This window comes from Pseudozyma flocculosa (genome assembly GCF_000417875.1).
Source record: "Pseudozyma flocculosa PF-1 unplaced genomic scaffold scaffold00010, whole genome shotgun sequence".
Classification (NCBI taxonomy): Eukaryota; Fungi; Basidiomycota; class Ustilaginomycetes; order Ustilaginales; family Ustilaginaceae; genus Pseudozyma; species Pseudozyma flocculosa.
In genome coordinates, this window is record NW_006920878.1 from 794383 (window position 1) to 812315 (window position 17933).

Below are 17933 nucleotides of genomic sequence, written 5' to 3' on the forward strand. Positions count from 1 at the left end.
GCNTGCCTAGTCCCCTCGGTGTGCCTTGGCAGGTCGTCACGGTGGCCGACGGCCTCGGGCTCGCTGGCGTCGAGCACCGAGCTGGTGCGGCGCTTTGGCGCCCTCGTGCGCAAGCTGTGGAATCCGCGCGCCTTCAAGGGCCAGGTCTCGCCGCACGAGTTCCTGCAGGAGGTGGCCAACGCCTCCGAGGGGCGCTTCAAGCTGACCCAGCAGGCCGACCCGGTCGAGTTTCTCGGGTGGCTCCTCAACCGCCTCCACGCCGACCTGACGGGGGGCAAGCGCAAGCGCGACAGCATCGTGTCGCGCTGCTTCCAGGGAGAGGTGCGCATCGAGAGCCAAAAGGTGATTGTGCGGACGGGCATCGAGGAGGAGCTGCTGCACGGCACCGAGGACCTGGGCCGGGACGGCATCGACAAGCTCGACCATGACGGGCGCAAGGAGGGCGGCCAGGAGGACGAGCACGGCAACGCCAAGTTCAACATTGAAAAAGAGGTGCAGACGACGCGCTCGCCCTTTTTCCTGCTCGCCGTCGACCTGCCGGCGCCGCCCGTGTTCCAGGATGCCGTCGAGAAAAACATTATCCCGCAGGTCTCGATCGCCTCGGTGCTCGCAAAGTACAACGGCATCTCGTTCCAAGAGGCCAACGCCACCATCCGCCGCTTCAAGGTCGTCAAGCTGCCGCCGTTTGTCATCCTCCACTTTCGCCGCTTCACAAAGAACCGCTTTGTCGAGGAGCGCAACCCGACGATTGTCAACTTCCCCATCAAGGACCTGGACCTGTCGGAATGTGAGCGGGCGAGAGAACGGACGCGGGTGGTGTGTTTGGCACGCCATGCGGGCGTGCGTTTGCTGACCTGCTCTGCTCTTCTGTCCCCGTCCCCCTGGATGCGTGCGCCGTGTCGTGCAGACGTCGAATCGGCCGAACCGGGTCTGTCTACGCAGTACGACCTGGTGTGCAACATCACCCACGAAGCGACGGCGGGCACGGTGCGCGACAATAGCGTATGGCGATCGCAGGTGCACACGCGCACCGACGGACAACCCATCGACCCCTCGTCCTCCTCCTCCTCCTCCTCGGGAGGGAGCGGTTCGGGTGCGCGTGCAGAGGAGAAATGGTTCCAGATCCAAGACCTCATCGTCGAGGAACTCAACAAGCAGATGATCTTTCTCGGCGAGACCTACATCCAGGTCCGTTTCACACCTCCCTTGCCGGCCGTTCCGTCGAGGAAAATTCTCGAGGCCGACCACATAGCTGACCATACGGCCCCACCCACCCCTCTCTCTCTCCCCCCTGTGTCTTTGTGCCACCGCGCCACGCAGATCTGGGAACGGAAAAACGCCTCGGCGCAAGTCGATGCCGCCATGACTCAGGCGGCCGTCTCGGCCTCTTCGAAGCAGCAACGACGGCCAGCTCCCGCTTCGTCGTCGTCATCCAAGTCGGCCGTGGGCACGGCGTCCAAGTCAAGCTAGGGCGAGGGCGAATTAGCGGGCCCAACGCACCCTGAATTCCAGTAAGCCCGGCACAGACCGAAAAAAGGCCCGCGGACGGCCGGCCGACCCCCGGCGGGATCGGGACGACGAGAGCGAGCGGGTTGGGGCAATATCGAGTTACAGCCACCTGGTACCATGTCCAGGCCAACACGAGAGAGAGAGAGAGGGGTGAAATGCGAACCATGCTGAGGTTGATGACTAGTGTTACGACTACAGGACCACGGGACAGGGGCGACTGCGGCAGATTAGGATCGGAAAGGAGAGAGACAGAGGCGAGGCGGAAGGGGGGCGCGTTGAGGGCCGATGAGATGACGGGAGAACACGATCCGTGAAGTGGGTGGAACCTCGAGCGACGAGAGCGTCGCTCGAGCCCTGGTATGCGGGGTGGAACGGGGGGATGGCGTTGAGCCGTAAAAGGGTGGTAGAGAGAGGCAGGCGAGCGAGCGAGCGAGCGGGTGCTGCACCACGAGAGGAGGTGTTCGCTCGCGCCGCGCCGCGCGTCCAGCTCACAGCTCGACGCCGACGAGCACCAGGCCACCGCGGGGCGAGCAGCCGGAGATGGGTTCTGAGGCCGGGCTGGGCGAACGCCACGACGCGGCCTCGGGCGGTGCGACCGAATCGACCTGCTGGCCAGCCGGGCCCTTGCCCTTGCCCTCTCCTCCGACCGAGACGACCTGGCCGCCGACGTAGCACAGGCCGTGCAGCACGGTGGCAAAGTCGCGCATCTGCGGGTCGAGGCAGAGGATGACGGTGCCGCATCCGAGTCGGTCGCTGGCGGCATCGAGGAGCGCGAGCACGAGCTCCCGCAGCTGCGACTGGTCGACCTGTCGCGGCATGCTGACATACAGCGTGCGCTTCGACACGCTCGACGAAGACGAGGAAGACGAGCGGCCGCCGCTCGAGCCGTACGACGTGGAGCGCTCGCCGGCAGCCTCCTCTGCCGCCGTTCCAGTCTTGAGCACCGCACCGGACCAGCCAGGGCAGACGAGCTCGACGCCGGCGTCCTCGACCTGCGCAGAGGCGGGGGCAAAGTCGGTAAAGATGCGGTGGAAAAAGTCCTCGGCGCTCTTGCGCGCAAAGTGCTGGACCTCCTTGTCCGGGCTGACCTCGGGCGTGGCTGGCATGAGCGCGCCGCTGCCAGTAGCGCCCTGGATGGCCGTGGGATGAGCTTTGCCCGGAGCGGCGGTCGGAGATACTAGGCTCTGCTGCTGTTGCTGTTCGAAGATGGCGTTGGCCGCATCGGTGATCAGGTTGTGGCTCTGTTGGAGCGACATCTTTGCAAGCGGGGTGCCGAGGGCGTCGAGGTCTGTGTCATCGCCCTCGCCCTCGACGACAACATCGACATCGGTAGCAGCTCGCGGTGTGAGCGGAGGCGAGTGAGGCGGAGTCGAGGGCGGCGAGTCGGGGAACTCGAGGATCGGGTTCGCTCGACCTGCACCAAAGATGGGAACGGCGGTGGCCGGTGCCGGAAGACCGCTGCTGAAGGGACGTTGGCCGTGCGTCTCGACAAAGTGGCGCTCGGCCGATCGATGCTGCTGCGAGCGGACATCCACGACGGTGGGTTGCCAGCTGGCAGAGTGACGGCGGGATGGGTGACGGCCGCCACTGACGGCGCTAGCGCTGAGCGGGAGCGGCGTCTCCCACGGGAGAGATGCCGACGAGACTGGATGATTGAGGTCATCGATGCGTCGGTCCAGACTGCGGCCGCCGCTGGTGGTGGTGCTGGTGTTGGTGTTGTTTTGCGACGCTACCCCTCTCACAGGCTGGCGTCGACCTGGCGAGCTTGCGCTCTCTGTGCCAGGCATTTCTGCTTTGAGGACGTCAGGCCCACCACTTTACCACGGCGCCCAACGTAGTGGAGTGCTGGCTCCTGCGCGGGGAGCCAGCGAGAGCGGGTGCGGTCGAGGCCGACGAGGTGGCGGCGGCGACGACGGGGGGAGCGTGGCGGACGAGGAGGTCGCCAGCTGGGCGAGCGCTGTGCGGCGGGACCCCATCGTGGTCGGAAGCAGCGCTGGTGCTACCGACGGGGTAGAGACTGGGTTGATTCAGGTCATTATTCGTCATGATGGGGGCCATGGCGGGGATATCAGCGTGGCGACTGAGGGTTGAGATGTGGGACCAGCTGGGAGGCCGAAAGGTCGTCTGGGTGGATGCTGAGCTGAGGATGGGTGAGAGTGCGGTCGTGCGTGTGCGTCGGTATGCGGTGGTGGTGGGGGTGGCTGTGGCTGTGGTGGTGGTGGCTGTTGGCGAACAGTGGAGCAGGTGGCGCTGGCTGGCTAACCGACCGACGACCACCGGCCCGCTTTTTTGCTGAAATGCGCAGCTGGCCAGGCCAGGTCAGGCCAGGTTGGGCGTGCAGCCCTTGGCAACCAGGCCGGGCCGGGCACGCCATCCTGCGCTCGCAATGCGTCCCCAGCCCCTCACTCGGCCGAGTACCAGCGGCCACCAGGCTCGGAGTCATCTCTGCAAAAAGGAAACCCTCGACATAGATCGCGAAAAAGAAATCGGGCCTGGCCGTATCGGGGCCGACCCTCACCCCACGCCGTTGTCGACATCGCCAGCCAGGTCAGGGCGAGTTCGGCCAGACAGATACGGGAAGCTGAGCTCTTCGCCATCGTGCTCTTGCACGCGGGATGATGATGAAAGGGTGACATGCGATAGGACCATTGCAGCGAGCTCTCGTCACCTCAGTTAGCAGCCGGAAGCGGCACCGTCTCCGCCCTGCCCTCGATCAACCTAGGCCGAGGAACCGCTTCCAGCCCTTGCCACCACCGCCACCATCACCATCCTGTCCCGGGCCATTGTCTTTGCCACCACCGTCGTCGTCGTCGTCGTCGACGAGCTTGATGGCTTTGCCGAACACGTCCTCCAATCCGGTCGGATTCTCGGGTCCCCAGAACTGCTGCGGGCCCAGCTTGAAGTCGTACGCCTCGGTCGGCCGTGCACGGGCCGTAGCGACGTTGCGCATCTCCATCGTGCCTGATCTGCTGCCCTTCGACCACAGATGTGGGTTCGGCTGCCAAGATCGTCCAGCGTTAGAAGAGGTGGCAGCGACCATGGATGCAGGGAGGCGGTCGTCGTCGCCGTCGTCGTCGTCGTCGTCGTCGAAGCTCGGGTTCTCGTCCAGCGCTTGCAGTCCGTCGGGCGGAGGACTGTAGTGCATAATCTCATCGCCATCGCGGTCCCGGACCAGGGCAGATGGGGCGTGGGACGACGGCCAAGGATCGGGAGCGCGCCGGCCTGCTGCCGTCGATGCGGGTGCTGCCGCTTGCAACATCGGTACGAGCTGGCCATCCCAACGGCGCGGCTGATGATGGCTGATCGGCTGCTGCGCCAGCCCGTGCCTCTGCTCGGCCAGCGAAAGCGAGCGGAACGCCTCGTCGGCCGGATCCAGGCTCGCCGCTTCCGGTCTTCGCGACGTCGAGACAGAGAGCGGCCGGGAGACGAGGCGCAGAGCCGGCGGCATCCGGACGCGCAGGCGACAGAGCGAGAGCGCAACCAGAAGCACGTCGGTCGATACGGCGGCCGCTCCTGAGGTCCGGATGGCCTGCTCTGACATCGACGAGATCAAGGGCAGAGAGGTCCAGCTCGATGCTGCAAGCCAAACGACGACGGCACCGAGGATAGCCAGGCGCAGCAACAGCACAGCCTGCTGGAAGGACCACCACTGCTCCAGCCCGAGCGTTTCCGGGCGTACTCCGCGCTGCCTCGCCTTGGCCACGCGTCGCGCGGTCGGGTCCCATCCATGGCCAGTGAGGAGCGCCTTGACGAGAACGACGAGGCCGCCCAGCGTCGCGATGCTTGCCATCGAGAGCGGCTCTTCGTGGACGAGGTAGTCGGCGATCATGAGCCACTCGCGGACGACGAGGGGCCTCAGTGCTGCGAAGGCGTACCCCGCAAAAACCGCTGCGGTGCCGAGCAGCCAGCAGCTGCCTCGATACGCCCAGGCAAGCCCGGTACCTGCAGCAGCCGGCCGGGTCGCCGAGCGCGACGCAGGGTGTTCCGCACCGCCATGTTGCGCAGGTGGACCTGACGAGCCTATCGGTAGCCTGCCGCCGTGCGGATTGCTGATTCCGGCCGCCTTGCCAGAGCCCTTCTTGCCTGCCAGCCACTGGGCGAGCGACCAGGACCTGGCCATCTGATCGCGCTGCAGGATGGTTTCCTGCACAGCAGGCGCACATCTCTCGCAGACGCTCGGATACCGAGCTGCGATTGAGGCGGTGTAGGCTGGCAGGTCCCGGACCTTTTGGGCGTACTCTGGGTCGTGCTCGTCGGGGATGTAGTCGGCGAGCAGGTTCATCTGGAGCGTCTGGTTGGTCTGACATGTGTGGCAGAAGGTGGGCCGCCCATCGCCGTCGTATGCGTTCGATTGTTGTGGGAAGGCCGAGCCATTGAGCTGGTAATGCTGCTGCTGCTGCTGCTGCTGCTCGCGAGGCTGCGGGGCGGAGGTACCATCTGCGCCCGGCGCCGGTCCAGCAGCCGCACGAGGCGTCCTGTGCTTGAGGAGCTGGCTACGATCTCGATTCCACTGCTCATCCCACATCGGACGGGTCCACTGGTCGTGGAAGGATCCGTCTGGGTGGAACGTGTTGTGGCAGTGGCACGACGAGCAGAACCAGCTTTCGGGCGTGCCCGTCGAGATGGTCAGCGCCGAGGTGGACGCGGCGGGGTCGCGGGTGCCGCCGGCGAGGTCGGCGGTGCCTGAACTCCCATCGTAGGGGGGCAGGATGACGGAGGTGGTGAGGCAGAAAAAGCACTGTCTCTGCGGGTAGGCGGTGCTCGAGGAGCGGAAGAGGGATCTCAGCATCGTGGATTCATGGCCGTGGGAGCGTCGCGGGGCGCCGAGTCTCGCCTGTCGATCAATCAGCGGTCGAGGTCAGGTCTGTATGCCAGAGTTTGGATCAGAAGGATGATGGTGATGGCGCTGGTGCTGGTGCTGGTGCTGGTGCTGGTGCTGGTGCTGGTGATGGTGATGGTGATGGTGATGGTGATGGTGCTGCTGGTTGAGGGGCAGGGCAGCTCAGGCTGTTTGGGCCAACGCCATCAGCAGCCACGAGCCCATGCAGCCCAGCCAGTCAGCAGCGCAGCGCGTCACGGCCAGCCAGGGTCCAGCTCAAAATTCTGCAGGCCGTGCCAGCCGGGGCCCACCCACCTGGCCCGGCGAGCACAGCCAGGCCATGCATGGGCATCACCACGGCTCGGCCTCGACGCCACGGCCCAGCTTCAAAGATTCAGGATGGCCCTGCGACGAGGTGTGTTCGACAGCCCCGGGTATCTACATGGAAATGGACGACGGTGACTGGTTGGACCGACCTTGACACGACGAGGAACATGAATGGTGACGTGGAGTACTATTTGGGTCGGTCAGAGGCTCAGGCGAGGAGGGATAGGAGGATCAGGAGCTGATCTGCTGGAGCTGAATGAGCCCCGCTTCGTCCATGATCAAGGGTACGGGACGGCACCGTGAACGATCAACGAGGAGATGGGTCGAAATCGTGCCCGACGACAAGGGCGACTCAAGCGGGCGCTCCTGGAGGGCTTTTGTGTGCGCGCCCATAGGCGACGCGAGGGTCGATGTCGGTGCCTTTCTGTCGATGGTACGCTTCTTCCTCAAAGACTAGGGTGGAGCGATTGGTTCCCAAAAGGACATACGCATCGTCGATCGTACGTTTATCGAGCCGCCTCAGCATCTCGCCGAATGCATGCTCGATGCCGATGGCCTGGAGCTCGTGGGCACGCATCTTGCCCCGCTGGCTGCACGAGTACGAGACGGCCTTCTGGCTCTGGCTCAAGACGGCATTGAGCTGCATGAAGATTGACAGATACTCGAGCGGCTCTGGCGCATTGCTCTTGGCACCATCGGCGTCGCGCGATGAGTCGGTACCGGCGAGGGTCGCCGAACCAGAGTCCTGGACGTGCGGCTCCTCGAGGACCGTGGGTGGGTCGATCCTAGTCTTTTCCGGCGGTACGAGAGCGTTTCGATTCTTCACCTGGATGACGACGAAGGAGAACTTGGTAATATCGATGATGGTGTCCGGGCCGTTACAACTGTCGTCGACGTAGACCGGAATCAGAAGATCCCAGCTTTCCTGCCTCTCAGCGCCGAATATGGCGACGTGCTCGGCGAACCATTGCGACAGCTGCCTTTTGCTCACGTCGCGGATGTTGTTGGGCAGCCGGACAAAGTGCGTGAACGTGATCCTGGCCGAACGCGCGAAAGCCTCGAAGTCCGACTTGACCCGCTTGCTCCGCGTTGCGCTCGCCCGCCCCTCTGGCACGCTAAAGGCCGTGGCACGGACGACTGCGTCGCCCAGCAGCACGACGAGCCATGACCACAGCGTCAGAGGCTGCAGCGTCATGCCGTTGCGCCACAGTTCGGCTCTGATCTCGCTGTCGTCCTCTTCGCCGCTTTCCGTCAGGCCCCCGCTCTTGTCGCCATCGACGCATTTCGTCGTGACCTTGCTCCTGTCGCGGGCAATGCGCTTCGCTTCCGCTGCAGCTTCGAGCTCGTCGACGGATGAAATATCGGTGGCCATCGTCAGCAGCAGTCGAGCCATCTCCTCTCCATCGAGGCCAGCCGTGAAGCCATAGAACTTCCTGAAGCGTCGGATGATCCGGATTGAGTCCCGCCAACGATGTAGCACACCGTGTGCGGCTTTTCCCAGTTGCTTCCGGAAGAGATCCGTGGCAGCAATGCTCAGCAACGGCTCGGATGGGGTGGCGGTAATGATCAACGACGTGCTCGGAACGATCTTGACGATAGTCCGAAAGTGGGTGCTGACCTGGCGTTGCAGGAAGAGCTCGATGGCGAGGTTTCCTTGCAAGCCGATGAACAGCAGTGGAACGCGCTGGCTCAATGCGGCCAAGTATCGATCCATGGCGTCCGCAGACAGCTTGCCGTCGCTGACGGAGCTCAGATCGGGGAGAAGGGTGATCTCGCGATCAAAGACCAGCCTTGCCTGCAGCTTGGCCAGCGAGACGTCGCCGACCAAGGGTTCCAGCTGCGTCTTGGAGGGATCGTGCCCGCTCGAGAACTTGACGTGCCTGTTACCCAGGAGCGGCCGGCCAAAGAATGGCAGCTGCTGTAGGATATCACGCCAGACCTTGCCGTGCTTGTCCTGCTCCTGGAACGTGAGAGCGTCGTAGTAGACGTCGAGCGGAAGCTTGGTGAATGCCGGAGGGAGCGCCATCTCGAATGACGCCAATCGTCCAGACCCCTACATCGCACCTTGCCCAACTAGGTAATGCACGCTCGAATTGGTGTCGAGCACGAGGAGGACCAGGCGGTCGGCGTTGGAGGGCGGCTCGTGGATTCGGTGCCACAGCCGGCGAATGTGCGGCAAGAGATCGCCCAAGCCCATAGCTTCATCCAGAGCCAGGATGAAGACACCGCTGTCGCGCCGAGGGCCGCCCGCGTAAGCGGCTACTGTCGCCGCCTGCAGATCAGCGAAAGCCTGTGCACAAGGGCCTGCCTGGTACGCATCTGCAGATGAATCGCTGTCCTCGTCTAGCGCCTCGATGTTGGACGCGTAGCGACGGGCGATGGCCTGCAACAGAGCCTGTCGTCTGGGAGATGGGTCTGGTCCCCCTCTGCTGGCAAAATCTGTGGGGCTGGACGGCAATTCCAGCTGCAAGTGTTCGTAGAACTCTTCGACGAACGATGGTCGTCCATCGGACAACGGGCTGGGCTCGTATGCCGCCTTGGCTGCGGTCACCTCTTCGGCGAAGATGTGCGCAAAGGCCTCGAACCAGGCCAGCATGCGGTTGCGATTCTTGCGCCAGACGCGTAGAGCTTTGTTGCGAGCGTGCTTGGCCTTCTCCTTGTCTTCCTGGGTTTGAGGGATTGCCTTCGCCTTCTCGTCCTTGTCGAGGATCGCCTTGATCGGCTTTGCTGGTTCTTCGACTGGTCTTTCATCGGTCAGGGGTGTGCAGAGGATATCGGCGGCGGCCGCATCGCGGCTAGGAACGGAGATGGTGTCGTCCTCGTCGCGTATTATTCTTTGTTGTAAAATAACAGATCATGATGCCAAGGTGGTGCTTGCGAAGCACCTGGTCCACTGTGCGCGACTTGCCTGATCCAGACGACTGAATAATGGGCACAGTGCGGCAGTAATGCTTGGTACGATCGAATGTTTTCTGGAGTGTTTCGATGTGTTGGCAGAGCTGCCAATCGCCCCCGCCGCGGAAGTCAGAGTGGAAGTCACGTTCGACCAGGTTGCCGGGGAAAAAGATGCGCGGGGGCGAGCGTTCTTCAGGGATGGTGCCGTACCGTGGTTCTGTTCAGTCGGTATACTCAGGTCGCTGGATGGAGCACAGGGGGCGCAACGAGACTCACGGGTGGCGCCCTCGACCAGCAGGCGCAGTAGCAGCGCAGCAATGCTAACGTGTGGACTGCTTTGAAATTCGGCGGACAGCTGCGGCAGTATGATCTTGTAGATCTCTTGGGCATCGTCGCTCAGGCGGCGAACACCAGTCGAACGCAGCAGCGAGCGAATGGAGATGGGCAGGTATGCGTCGAACTCGGGCGAGAGGCTGTCCTGGACCCAGAACTCGAAGGCCACACGAACACCTGCTTTTGCGATTTCGAGCATGCTGTCATTGCGCTTCGAGCTCCGCATGACCTTGCAGAGGTTGATCAGGCTCTGGATGAAGCTGTCGGTGAGCGCGGCGACATGCTGAGAGATGAACTGCGTGAGGTCCTGCAGCCTTTGGCGCTCGAGTGCTGAAAGGTGGGAGGCAGGAGCGTCCGACGCACGGTCGGCTGGGTCGCCCGTCGACGAATGCGCGGTACCGACCATGATCCGGGACTGGGGTCAGCCTCATGCAGGCGAAGGTCAAGAGGGTCAAGTGAATGGTGAAGGGTAGATTGGGGTGTGCTTGGGGCGATCGACGCGGATCACGCAGTGTGAGGAAGCCGGATCTGTGATAGGCCGGTGCGGAGAGGAAGGAGCTACATGCGGAGATCGGGCGGTTGCTTGGATTGATGGTCGACTCGTGACAATGATGGTGGTGAGGAGGAAGCAAGACTCGGCGCGCTGGCCAGCTGATGAGGCACGGGCGGGACGCCTTCGGCAGTCGGATACCGAATATCGGAGCTGCAGGGTGCAACAGCGCAGCGCCAGCGCCGGCCGGCGTTTTTCAGCACTCTTCCAACCTAGCCTCAGCACCGCTCAGCCTCCCAATCTTTTCGCCGCCCTCGACATCCTCACCGCGACCACCACCACCAACGCCACATTTGACACCGCCCTCGGCGCACAACTCAAGCCCAAGCATATGTCTTCGTTCCGCACAAGGCCGCCGTTCCCGGTCGCGTCCGGACAGAGGTGGTCCAACGCCATGGCTTCGTCATCGTCGTCGTCGTCGTCGTCGCTGTCGGCCTCGTCGCTGTCGGCCTCGCCGCTGTCGGCCTACTCTGCGCTGCGCCACTCGTCCTCGTCCTCCTCGGCCAGAGCAGACGCGCTGGCAGACGCCGCTCACGCCAGTACCATCGCTTCCATACGCGGTGCTACCACCCCCTACATGGCCCCCTCGCCCTACAGCGCCAACGCCTCGTCGGCCGCCCTCTCCCACCTCTCCCACCAGCATGCCGCCGCCAACCCCAACCTCACCTCGTCCCAGGCCAGGAGGTCCCGCGCCGCCCTCCACGGATCCAACCGCTCCGCCCTCCCAGACGCAAACATGATCAGGCTGCCAGATTACGTCGTCTGGGGCGTAGACCAGGCCATCGCATCGGCCGACAAGCACCTCCTCCGCAACGACCACCTCCGCACCGCAACCATACACGACCCGCTCTCCAGCAACCTCGAGACCGACAAGCTGCCTCCCGCACGGTCTTCGATCCTCCACCTCTCTACGGCATCGCCAGCGAGGTACGCGGCCATCCTCGCCGTGCTCTCCGAGCTGAAACAGCGCCTAGCCGGCCCCGCCGTCCCGAGCATCGACAGCCACGAGGCGCTCCACGCCTGGACGCCCGACACCGTCGTCGACTACGACTGCTCCACCGCAGAAGGGCTGTGGGCCTCGGCAAAGGTGTTTGACACCGCCCGGGAGGCATCTCTCCGCGACGATCCCACGGCCATTCACGACGACGGACAAAGCGCTTTCCAGCCACACACGCAGGACGAGCCGGACGGCGGCGTCAAGCACTACTTTGGCTTCGACCGGCGGTCGCACCTCCTCAAGATGGGCAAGCGGCTCGTCGAGAGTGTGACCCGCTCTCCGGAAGACGTCCCCATGGCCGCCGAACAGCAGGATCCGGAGCCTGCCTCCAAGGCGCCAGAAACCATCGAGATTGACGGAGAGATCTTCGAGGCCCAGGACGCCTCGGACGGCATCGAGGCCGACGACGCTGCCGCAGCCGCATCTCCGGAACCACCGAGCTTCTACGACGGCCCAAAGTCGGCCATCTCGCGCATCTCAAAGACCTTCCTCCACGTCCCGGTGCCCACCGAAGGCGACCGCAGCAAGACACTGGCGTTGTCGGCATTCGCCCTCAGCCACATGACCCACGACCGCAACCGCTCCGACGCGGTGCAGAGCATGTGGGACAGCGGCGCCGCGGTGCTCGTCCTCATCGACCACGCGACGCCGCGCGGCTTTGCCAGCATCGCCGCGGCCCGCGCACAGCTGCTCCAGCTCGGCAGCAACGACGGCGACGGCGTCCACGTCGTGGCGCCCTGCCCGCATGACCGGCCCTGCCCGCTGCTGCACCCCTTCTCCATCTCGAGCGCCGCCCACGCCGTCGTGGGCACCCAGCCGTCGCAAAAGGACCGGCAGCCGATCTGCAGCTTCACCTCGCGCCTCGTTACGCCGTCGTTCCTCCGCAAGACGCGGCACAGCAAGCGCAACGAGGAGGACGTCGAGTACAGCTACGTGGTCGTCCGGAGAGGCGCCCGCCCGGGTCTCGAGACCGAGGCCCGGCGACGGATGGAGCTGCAGCCTGAGGCAGACAGTGCTGTCGGCTACGAGACCCACCTGCACAGCCTGGTCCAGCAGGCCGAGGAGACCAAGACGGGCATCCTCGACGTGCTGCGCGGGACCAAGACGGCTGCCAAGGAGCGCAGAACGCTCCAAGAGGTTGGCCTCGAGCCGCAGCTTCAGGACCCTTTGGAGGGAGGCGACGACGTCGTCGACCTGGCCTCTGGTGGTGAAGAGGCCGCCGAGGGGCAGCTCTCTGCCGAGGAGGAGCTGATGCGGCTGCTACCCGATGCCCTCCGCGCCGAGATGGAAAAGGCGGGCGTCGAGGAAGGCGAGGGCGGCCAGAGCGTCGAAGAGATGCTGAGCCAGTTTATCGAGGCGAGTCGCGAGGAGCAGCAACGGCAGCAGCAGTCGTCGTCCGACTATCATCGGCGCTCCGTCGAGGCGGCCGAGGGCAGCGGCGAAGAAGCGGCGGCGGCGTCGGCCGAGGCGGGCGACGCGTTTGACACGTCCAAGCTGATCCACGCTCTCGGCAACGGGGGTGCCCTGTCCGACGGCGGCAGCGGGCCGGGTTCGATGCAGGACCGCGACGACTGGACCGCGACGGAGCTGGCCATGCGGCTGCAATCGTACGGCTGGCCGCGGCTGATCCGACCTCCGCTGAAGAAGGGCGGCCACGTCACGCTCGACGCGTGCTGCGCCAGCGGCAACATTGAGCGCTTCACGATTGCCAAGTCGGCGGGGAGGCAGGCGTACCAGGATGCCCGAAAGGCGCAGTGGGGCGACCTGTTCCCGCACCGCGCCAAACACGGCAAGACGACGATCAAGATCCTCGGTCCCGAGGCGGCGGCGCTGATCGAAAAGCGGCTCGAGATGGCGCGGAACGGCATCGATCCCTCTGCAGTCGCTCAGGGCGGCGTCGAGGATCGGGGAATCGGGAACGAGGCGCGGGCGGCCGCGGACACGGAGAAGATCGAGCTCAAGCTCAACGACCGGAAGGTCAAGATTCAGCAGAAGCGCGCCGAGGAGCGCAGGATCAAGGAGGCCATGTTGGCCAGGAAGTCGGCGGCTTCCTCGAGCGCGGCGGACGGTGCGGCTGCCGCTGATGCAGGCCAGTTCGATGGGGCGCAAGCAGAGGATGTCGACGACGGTGACGACGACGACGACGACATGATGCAGGGCCTGTTTGAGTCGGACGAGGAGGCCGAGGCGCGGATGATGGCGGAAGAAGAGGCGCGGGCGGTGCGCGAGCAGCTGCGTCGTCATCCCCTCGAGCAGCCGCCGCAGCAGCAGCAGCAGCAGCAGCAGCAGCAGCAGCCAGGATCGCAAGCAGGGTCCAGCGGCGACGACGACGTGAGGTCCGCCCCGTCGAGCGCCATCGTCGAGCAGCACTACCACCACCTCATTGGCGCCGACACGATCGCGCCTTCGGCGACGCAGCAACGCAAGGCGGCGCGATCCAAGTCGCGGAAATGGGAGGCCGAGGCCGCACCGCGCCCCTCGTCGCTCAAGGCCGGATCGATCGAGTCGCAGCAGCGCCGGAGGCTCCAACGCCAGCAGCGCAACGCCGACCGACCCTTTGCCTACGACAGCGACAGCCGCGTCGCAGCCGACGACGCTCAAGGCGAGACGACGCAGCACGAGGGTCTGTCGAGCGTTCTCGCCTCTGTCGACCCGCGGCTCGCCGTCAAGCAGCAGAGACGCAGGCAGAACCGTGCCAGCCGAAAACGCAGTCGTGGCGATTTCGACGACGAGATCTTTGGCTAGCGACCTTGGACACCGACGGTCGATGCCTTGTAGACTAGTGCTAGATTGCGATGCGGTGCGATGCAGCGATGCCGACATACGATCTACATTACACATTACGCCTAAGCTCCCTCAGTCGCCGCTTGCCGGCTGCTGTCGTCGTCGACGGACCGCTCAGTGGTGGTAGGGCGGTGCGTGGGGCTTGACGCTCTCCCAGGCGCGGTCGACGGCGGCGACGACGTCGGGGTCGAGGGGACCCTTTTCGAGGTCCTTTAGGTTCTGTTCAATGTGGCGCGTCGAGCTGGCGCCGATGAGGATGGCGTCGCCGTGGTCGCGGTGGAGCTGCGAGTGGTGCGTCATCCACCTCAGCGCGATCTCGGCCATGGTGAGGCCGTGCTTGTCGGCGACGGCGCGGATCTGGTCGAGTGCGTCAAAATAGGTGTCGTTCCAGTAGCGCTTGCGGTACATCTGTCCCTGGACGCGGTCCGGGTCGAAGCGGGATCCGGCCTCGACGGCGGCGTCGCGGGCGAGGGCGCCCGTGAAGAGGCCGCCGCCGAGCGGATTGAAGGCGTAGAACGCCATGCGGTGCCTGCGGAGCACGGGAAAGAGCTCGGGCTCGGCGGAGCGCGTAATGGCGTTGTAGACGCCCTGGTAGACGGTGGGCTTGATCCAGCCGTTTTTGTCGCAGAGGTCGAGGATCTGCTCTACCTCGGCGGCCGTGTAGTTGGACAGGCCCCAGCGCTGGAAGCGTCCGAGGCGGTACTGGTCATCGAGGGCCTTTAGGGTCTCTGCAAAGGGCGTCTGGCGATCGGGGGCGTGGAGGTAGTAGAGGTCGACGCTGTCCGTCTGGAGGGCGCGCAGGCTATCCTCGATGCATCGCGCGATGTCCTTGGCCGAGTGGTCGTAGGCATCCATCTTGATGACGGGCAGGCGCGCCGAGGGAAAGTTTTTGGTGGCGATCCGGAAGGCGCTCTTGGAGGCGTCGGCGAGGCCCATCTGGCCGAGGTACTCTTCGCTCGACCCGGAGCCGTACATGCGCGCCGTGTCGAGCTCGGTGTGGCCGTGCGAGGCGAAAATGTCGAGGATGGCGCGGCACTCGTCAATGTCGTGGACGCGCGCCTGCTCGACGCCGGCGCGGCCGAACGTCATGCACCCAAAGGCGATCTTGACGTTGGACGTGGGTGCGGGCGCCATGGTGGGCAGGAGCGGTGCAGGGGTGGTGGCGAGGGAAGTGTGTCGGTGGACAGGAGGCGAGGCGAGGCGAGGCGAGGCCGAGAGGAAGAAGGGCGAGGCTGGACGGGACGAGGGCTGTCGATGATGGCCCGCCAGAACAGAAGCGCCGGACGGGAGCTCGTCTATATATGCGAGCAGAGCCCGGCCGCGCACGGTCGGTCGGTCGGTTCTTCCTGCCGTCGAAGGGAGCGTGGCGTGGCCCGAGCTTTGCTCCTGGCCCAACCCCGCCCGGCGGAAGCGATCCCGACAGCAGGCAGGTGGCAGCCCCCAAAGTGCGTGGGCCCTAGAGCCAGCCAGCCAGCCAGCGCCGACCTGCCTCCACCAAGCAAGCAAGCAAGCAAGCAAGCACGGATGTCGCGCAGATGGAGGTGGAGCAGCTCCAGCTCGAGGTGGAGCAAACCCACGCCGCCAGCGGGTCGGGCCGCCGGCCGACGGATAAAGCGGTCAACAGCCCGCCTGCCTGGCCCAAGCTGCTGGGTTCCGCGCATGGCACGGCCTCCCTCCACCTTGGGCGGGCGAGATGGACCGTCTCGGCTCCGAGGGCTCGAGCTGGATCGGAATAGGGCCGAGGGCCGACTGCCCACCTACGGCTGCTCCGACGGCGACGGCGCTGGCAGGCCCGGCCAAGCCGAACACGCACGGCACGGCACCCACATGCACCCGGCTGTTGGCCGACTCGTCTACGCGGGCGATTTCAGGCTGCTGGGCTAGGGCGGCTGCTTGCTCGGCTTAGCTTGCTTCTTGGCTCGCCCTGCCCTGCCCTGCCCTGCCCGCTTGGCTCTCGCCTGCTGGCCTGCGTCTCATCAAGGACCCCTATTCCATGCTGCTGGCAGCCACACCGCCGCCAGCAGGCCTGGCCTGCCCAGCTCGTCGCTCCCTCTCTTCTCTCTTTCTCACCAGCGAGCTGGCTGGCTGTGTGAATGCGCCATATCATGCCATGCCGAGGCGTGACGATGCTCCAGACGCAACCGCAACCACAACCACAGAGCGGCAAGCTGGCTGGCTGAATGGCCGCCCGCCGCCAAGAGACCGAGGGGCCGAGGGCGACCAGGAAATTTTGACAGATGAAGCCTGAGACAGCGAGGCAGGCTGCGTGGCAGCTGGCTGGCCTGCATCGTCTGCACAGCCTCCCCGCACTTCGTCTGCGCCTGCCTGCCCTCGCTACGCACCAGGCTGCGCTGCCTGCCTGCCGGCTGGCTTTGACACCGCCTTTGCTCGGGGCGACCACTTCTCTGGCCCTTCGCCACCACCAACCCCACCACCACCACCACCACCGCCATCACCTCGCCTCGCCTCGCTTGGTCCGCATCACCGCCACCGCCACCGCCATCGCTGCCTGTCCCCGCACATCAGCTACGCGTGTCCAACCAACCCCTTCGTCGCCCCTCGTCGCCGCGGTGCGGGGTTCCGGCGACGCCTTTTTCCTTCCGGCTCTTCCCCTCTGGCCTGCCTGCCTGCCTGCCTGCCTCATAGACGACCCGGCAGCCGAATCAGACCCTTCCCGGACTCGACACCGCGTTACAACTTGGCTCGCCGACTTGCCTCCTCGGCATCGGTATACAACCCAGGCGGAGACAACCATCTGCAGCGCACCGCGCCCTTCTCTCCTCTTGACCACCAACCACCATCACTACCCGCACCACCGCGATCACGACCACGACCATCCACAAGACAGCTCCGAGCTCCGCGTCCACCCACACGCTCCCGTCCGCCGACGACTAACCCGCTCGCCGCTCGAACAACCACATCTCCCTCTCTGGGTCACGAGCAGCATCCCACCATGTTCAGCGCAGCCACGCCAGGCACCGTGCTGACCTTTGCGGCCGCCGTGCTCCTCGGCCTCGTCACCATATCCACCCCGATCTGGGACTCGATCTACTTCCTCAAGGCCATCATCGGAGGCCAGGGCGGACAGCGCGGCCAGACGGCCACCCTTGGCGTTCTCGGGTACTGCATCGGCAGCAAGTGCAGCAGCCCCACCATTGGCTACAATTTCGACCCAAACGAGCTCCTCGGCATCTCGATCATCAGCGCAAAGTACACGTCGGCCGTCATCAAGGGGCTCACCTACACCCTCGTCCTCCATCCCATCGGTACGTCTGCGCTCCGTGGCGTGGCCTTGCCGCGACGGTGGGCCTCTTTCTGAATCGCCTGCTTGGGATCGCATGGCTGACGCACTCGTTCCTCTTCTCCTCCCTCGTTCCCTGTCTGGCCCCTCTTGCGTGCCTCTGCAGCCCTCGGCCTCGCCGCCATCGCCTTTCTCTTCGGCCTGCTGTCCCACTGCCGCCCGGCGAGCAGGAACTGCATGGGCATGTGCTTTAGCGGCATCGCCACCGCCATCACCGTCATCGCCTTTGGCCTCGACCTCGCCCTCTTCATCGTCGCAAAGAAGCGCATCGACAGCGTCGACGGCGCCTCGGCCGATCTCGGAGTGGGCCTCTGGATGACGCTCGCCGCCGCCATCCTCCTCTTCCTCTCGGGCTTCGCATTCTGCTGCGGCTGCGGCGGACGCGGCCGCGGCCCGAGCCGCGGCCGCGTCAAGGACG

The 17933-nt window shown here is 65.1% G+C and overlaps 8 protein-coding genes across 8 annotated transcripts in view; 3 read left to right on the forward strand and 5 right to left on the reverse strand.

The window, feature by feature from the left end:
- PFL1_03472 (uncharacterized protein) overlaps positions 1-1470 on the forward strand; it is a gene marked incomplete at both ends in the record, with an annotated part of 2505 nt that extends 1035 nt beyond the window's left edge. The window contains 3 exons of the mRNA XM_007880989.1: positions 11-787; positions 908-1188; positions 1321-1470. Coding sequence (XP_007879180.1) covers positions 11-787; positions 908-1188; positions 1321-1470 — 1208 coding nt within the window. The remainder of the gene's footprint in view (positions 1-10; positions 788-907; positions 1189-1320) is intronic.
- Positions 1471-1997: 527 nt separating this feature from the next.
- Positions 1998-3296, reverse strand: PFL1_03473 (uncharacterized protein; the record flags this gene model as incomplete). The annotated part of the gene is made up of 1 exon (XM_007880990.1): positions 1998-3296. The coding sequence occupies one exon, from the start codon at positions 3294-3296 to the stop codon at positions 1998-2000; it is 1299 nt and encodes a 432-aa protein (XP_007879181.1).
- Positions 3297-4222: 926 nt separating this feature from the next.
- Positions 4223-6298, reverse strand: PFL1_03474 (uncharacterized protein; the record flags this gene model as incomplete). The annotated part of the gene is made up of 1 exon (XM_007880991.1): positions 4223-6298. One exon carries the CDS (start codon positions 6296-6298, stop codon positions 4223-4225), a length of 2076 nt encoding a protein of 691 aa, XP_007879182.1.
- A 709-nt stretch (positions 6299-7007) lies between these two features.
- PFL1_03475 (uncharacterized protein) lies at positions 7008-8681 on the reverse strand (the record flags this gene model as incomplete). Its single annotated transcript, XM_007880992.1, has 1 exon — positions 7008-8681. One exon carries the CDS (start codon positions 8679-8681, stop codon positions 7008-7010), a length of 1674 nt encoding a protein of 557 aa, XP_007879183.1.
- Positions 8682-8708: 27 nt separating this feature from the next.
- On the reverse strand, positions 8709-10289 carry PFL1_03476 (uncharacterized protein; the record flags this gene model as incomplete). The annotated part of the gene is made up of 3 exons (XM_007880993.1): positions 8709-9394; positions 9507-9740; positions 9827-10289. 3 exons carry the CDS (start codon positions 10287-10289, stop codon positions 8709-8711), a joined length of 1383 nt encoding a protein of 460 aa, XP_007879184.1.
- Positions 10290-10491: 202 nt separating this feature from the next.
- Positions 10492-14175, forward strand: PFL1_03477 (uncharacterized protein; the record flags this gene model as incomplete). The annotated part of the gene is made up of 1 exon (XM_007880994.1): positions 10492-14175. The coding sequence occupies one exon, from the start codon at positions 10492-10494 to the stop codon at positions 14173-14175; it is 3684 nt and encodes a 1227-aa protein (XP_007879185.1).
- A 153-nt stretch (positions 14176-14328) lies between these two features.
- On the reverse strand, positions 14329-15348 carry PFL1_03478 (uncharacterized protein; the record flags this gene model as incomplete). The annotated part of the gene is made up of 1 exon (XM_007880995.1): positions 14329-15348. The coding sequence occupies one exon, from the start codon at positions 15346-15348 to the stop codon at positions 14329-14331; it is 1020 nt and encodes a 339-aa protein (XP_007879186.1).
- A 1819-nt stretch (positions 15349-17167) lies between these two features.
- The window catches only part of PFL1_03479 (uncharacterized protein), a gene marked incomplete at both ends in the record, with an annotated part of 2066 nt that continues 1300 nt past the window's right edge, over positions 17168-17933 (forward strand). The window contains 2 exons of the mRNA XM_007880996.1: positions 17168-17480; positions 17622-17923. Of these exons, the coding sequence (XP_007879187.1) occupies positions 17168-17480; positions 17622-17923 (615 nt within the window). The remainder of the gene's footprint in view (positions 17481-17621; positions 17924-17933) is intronic.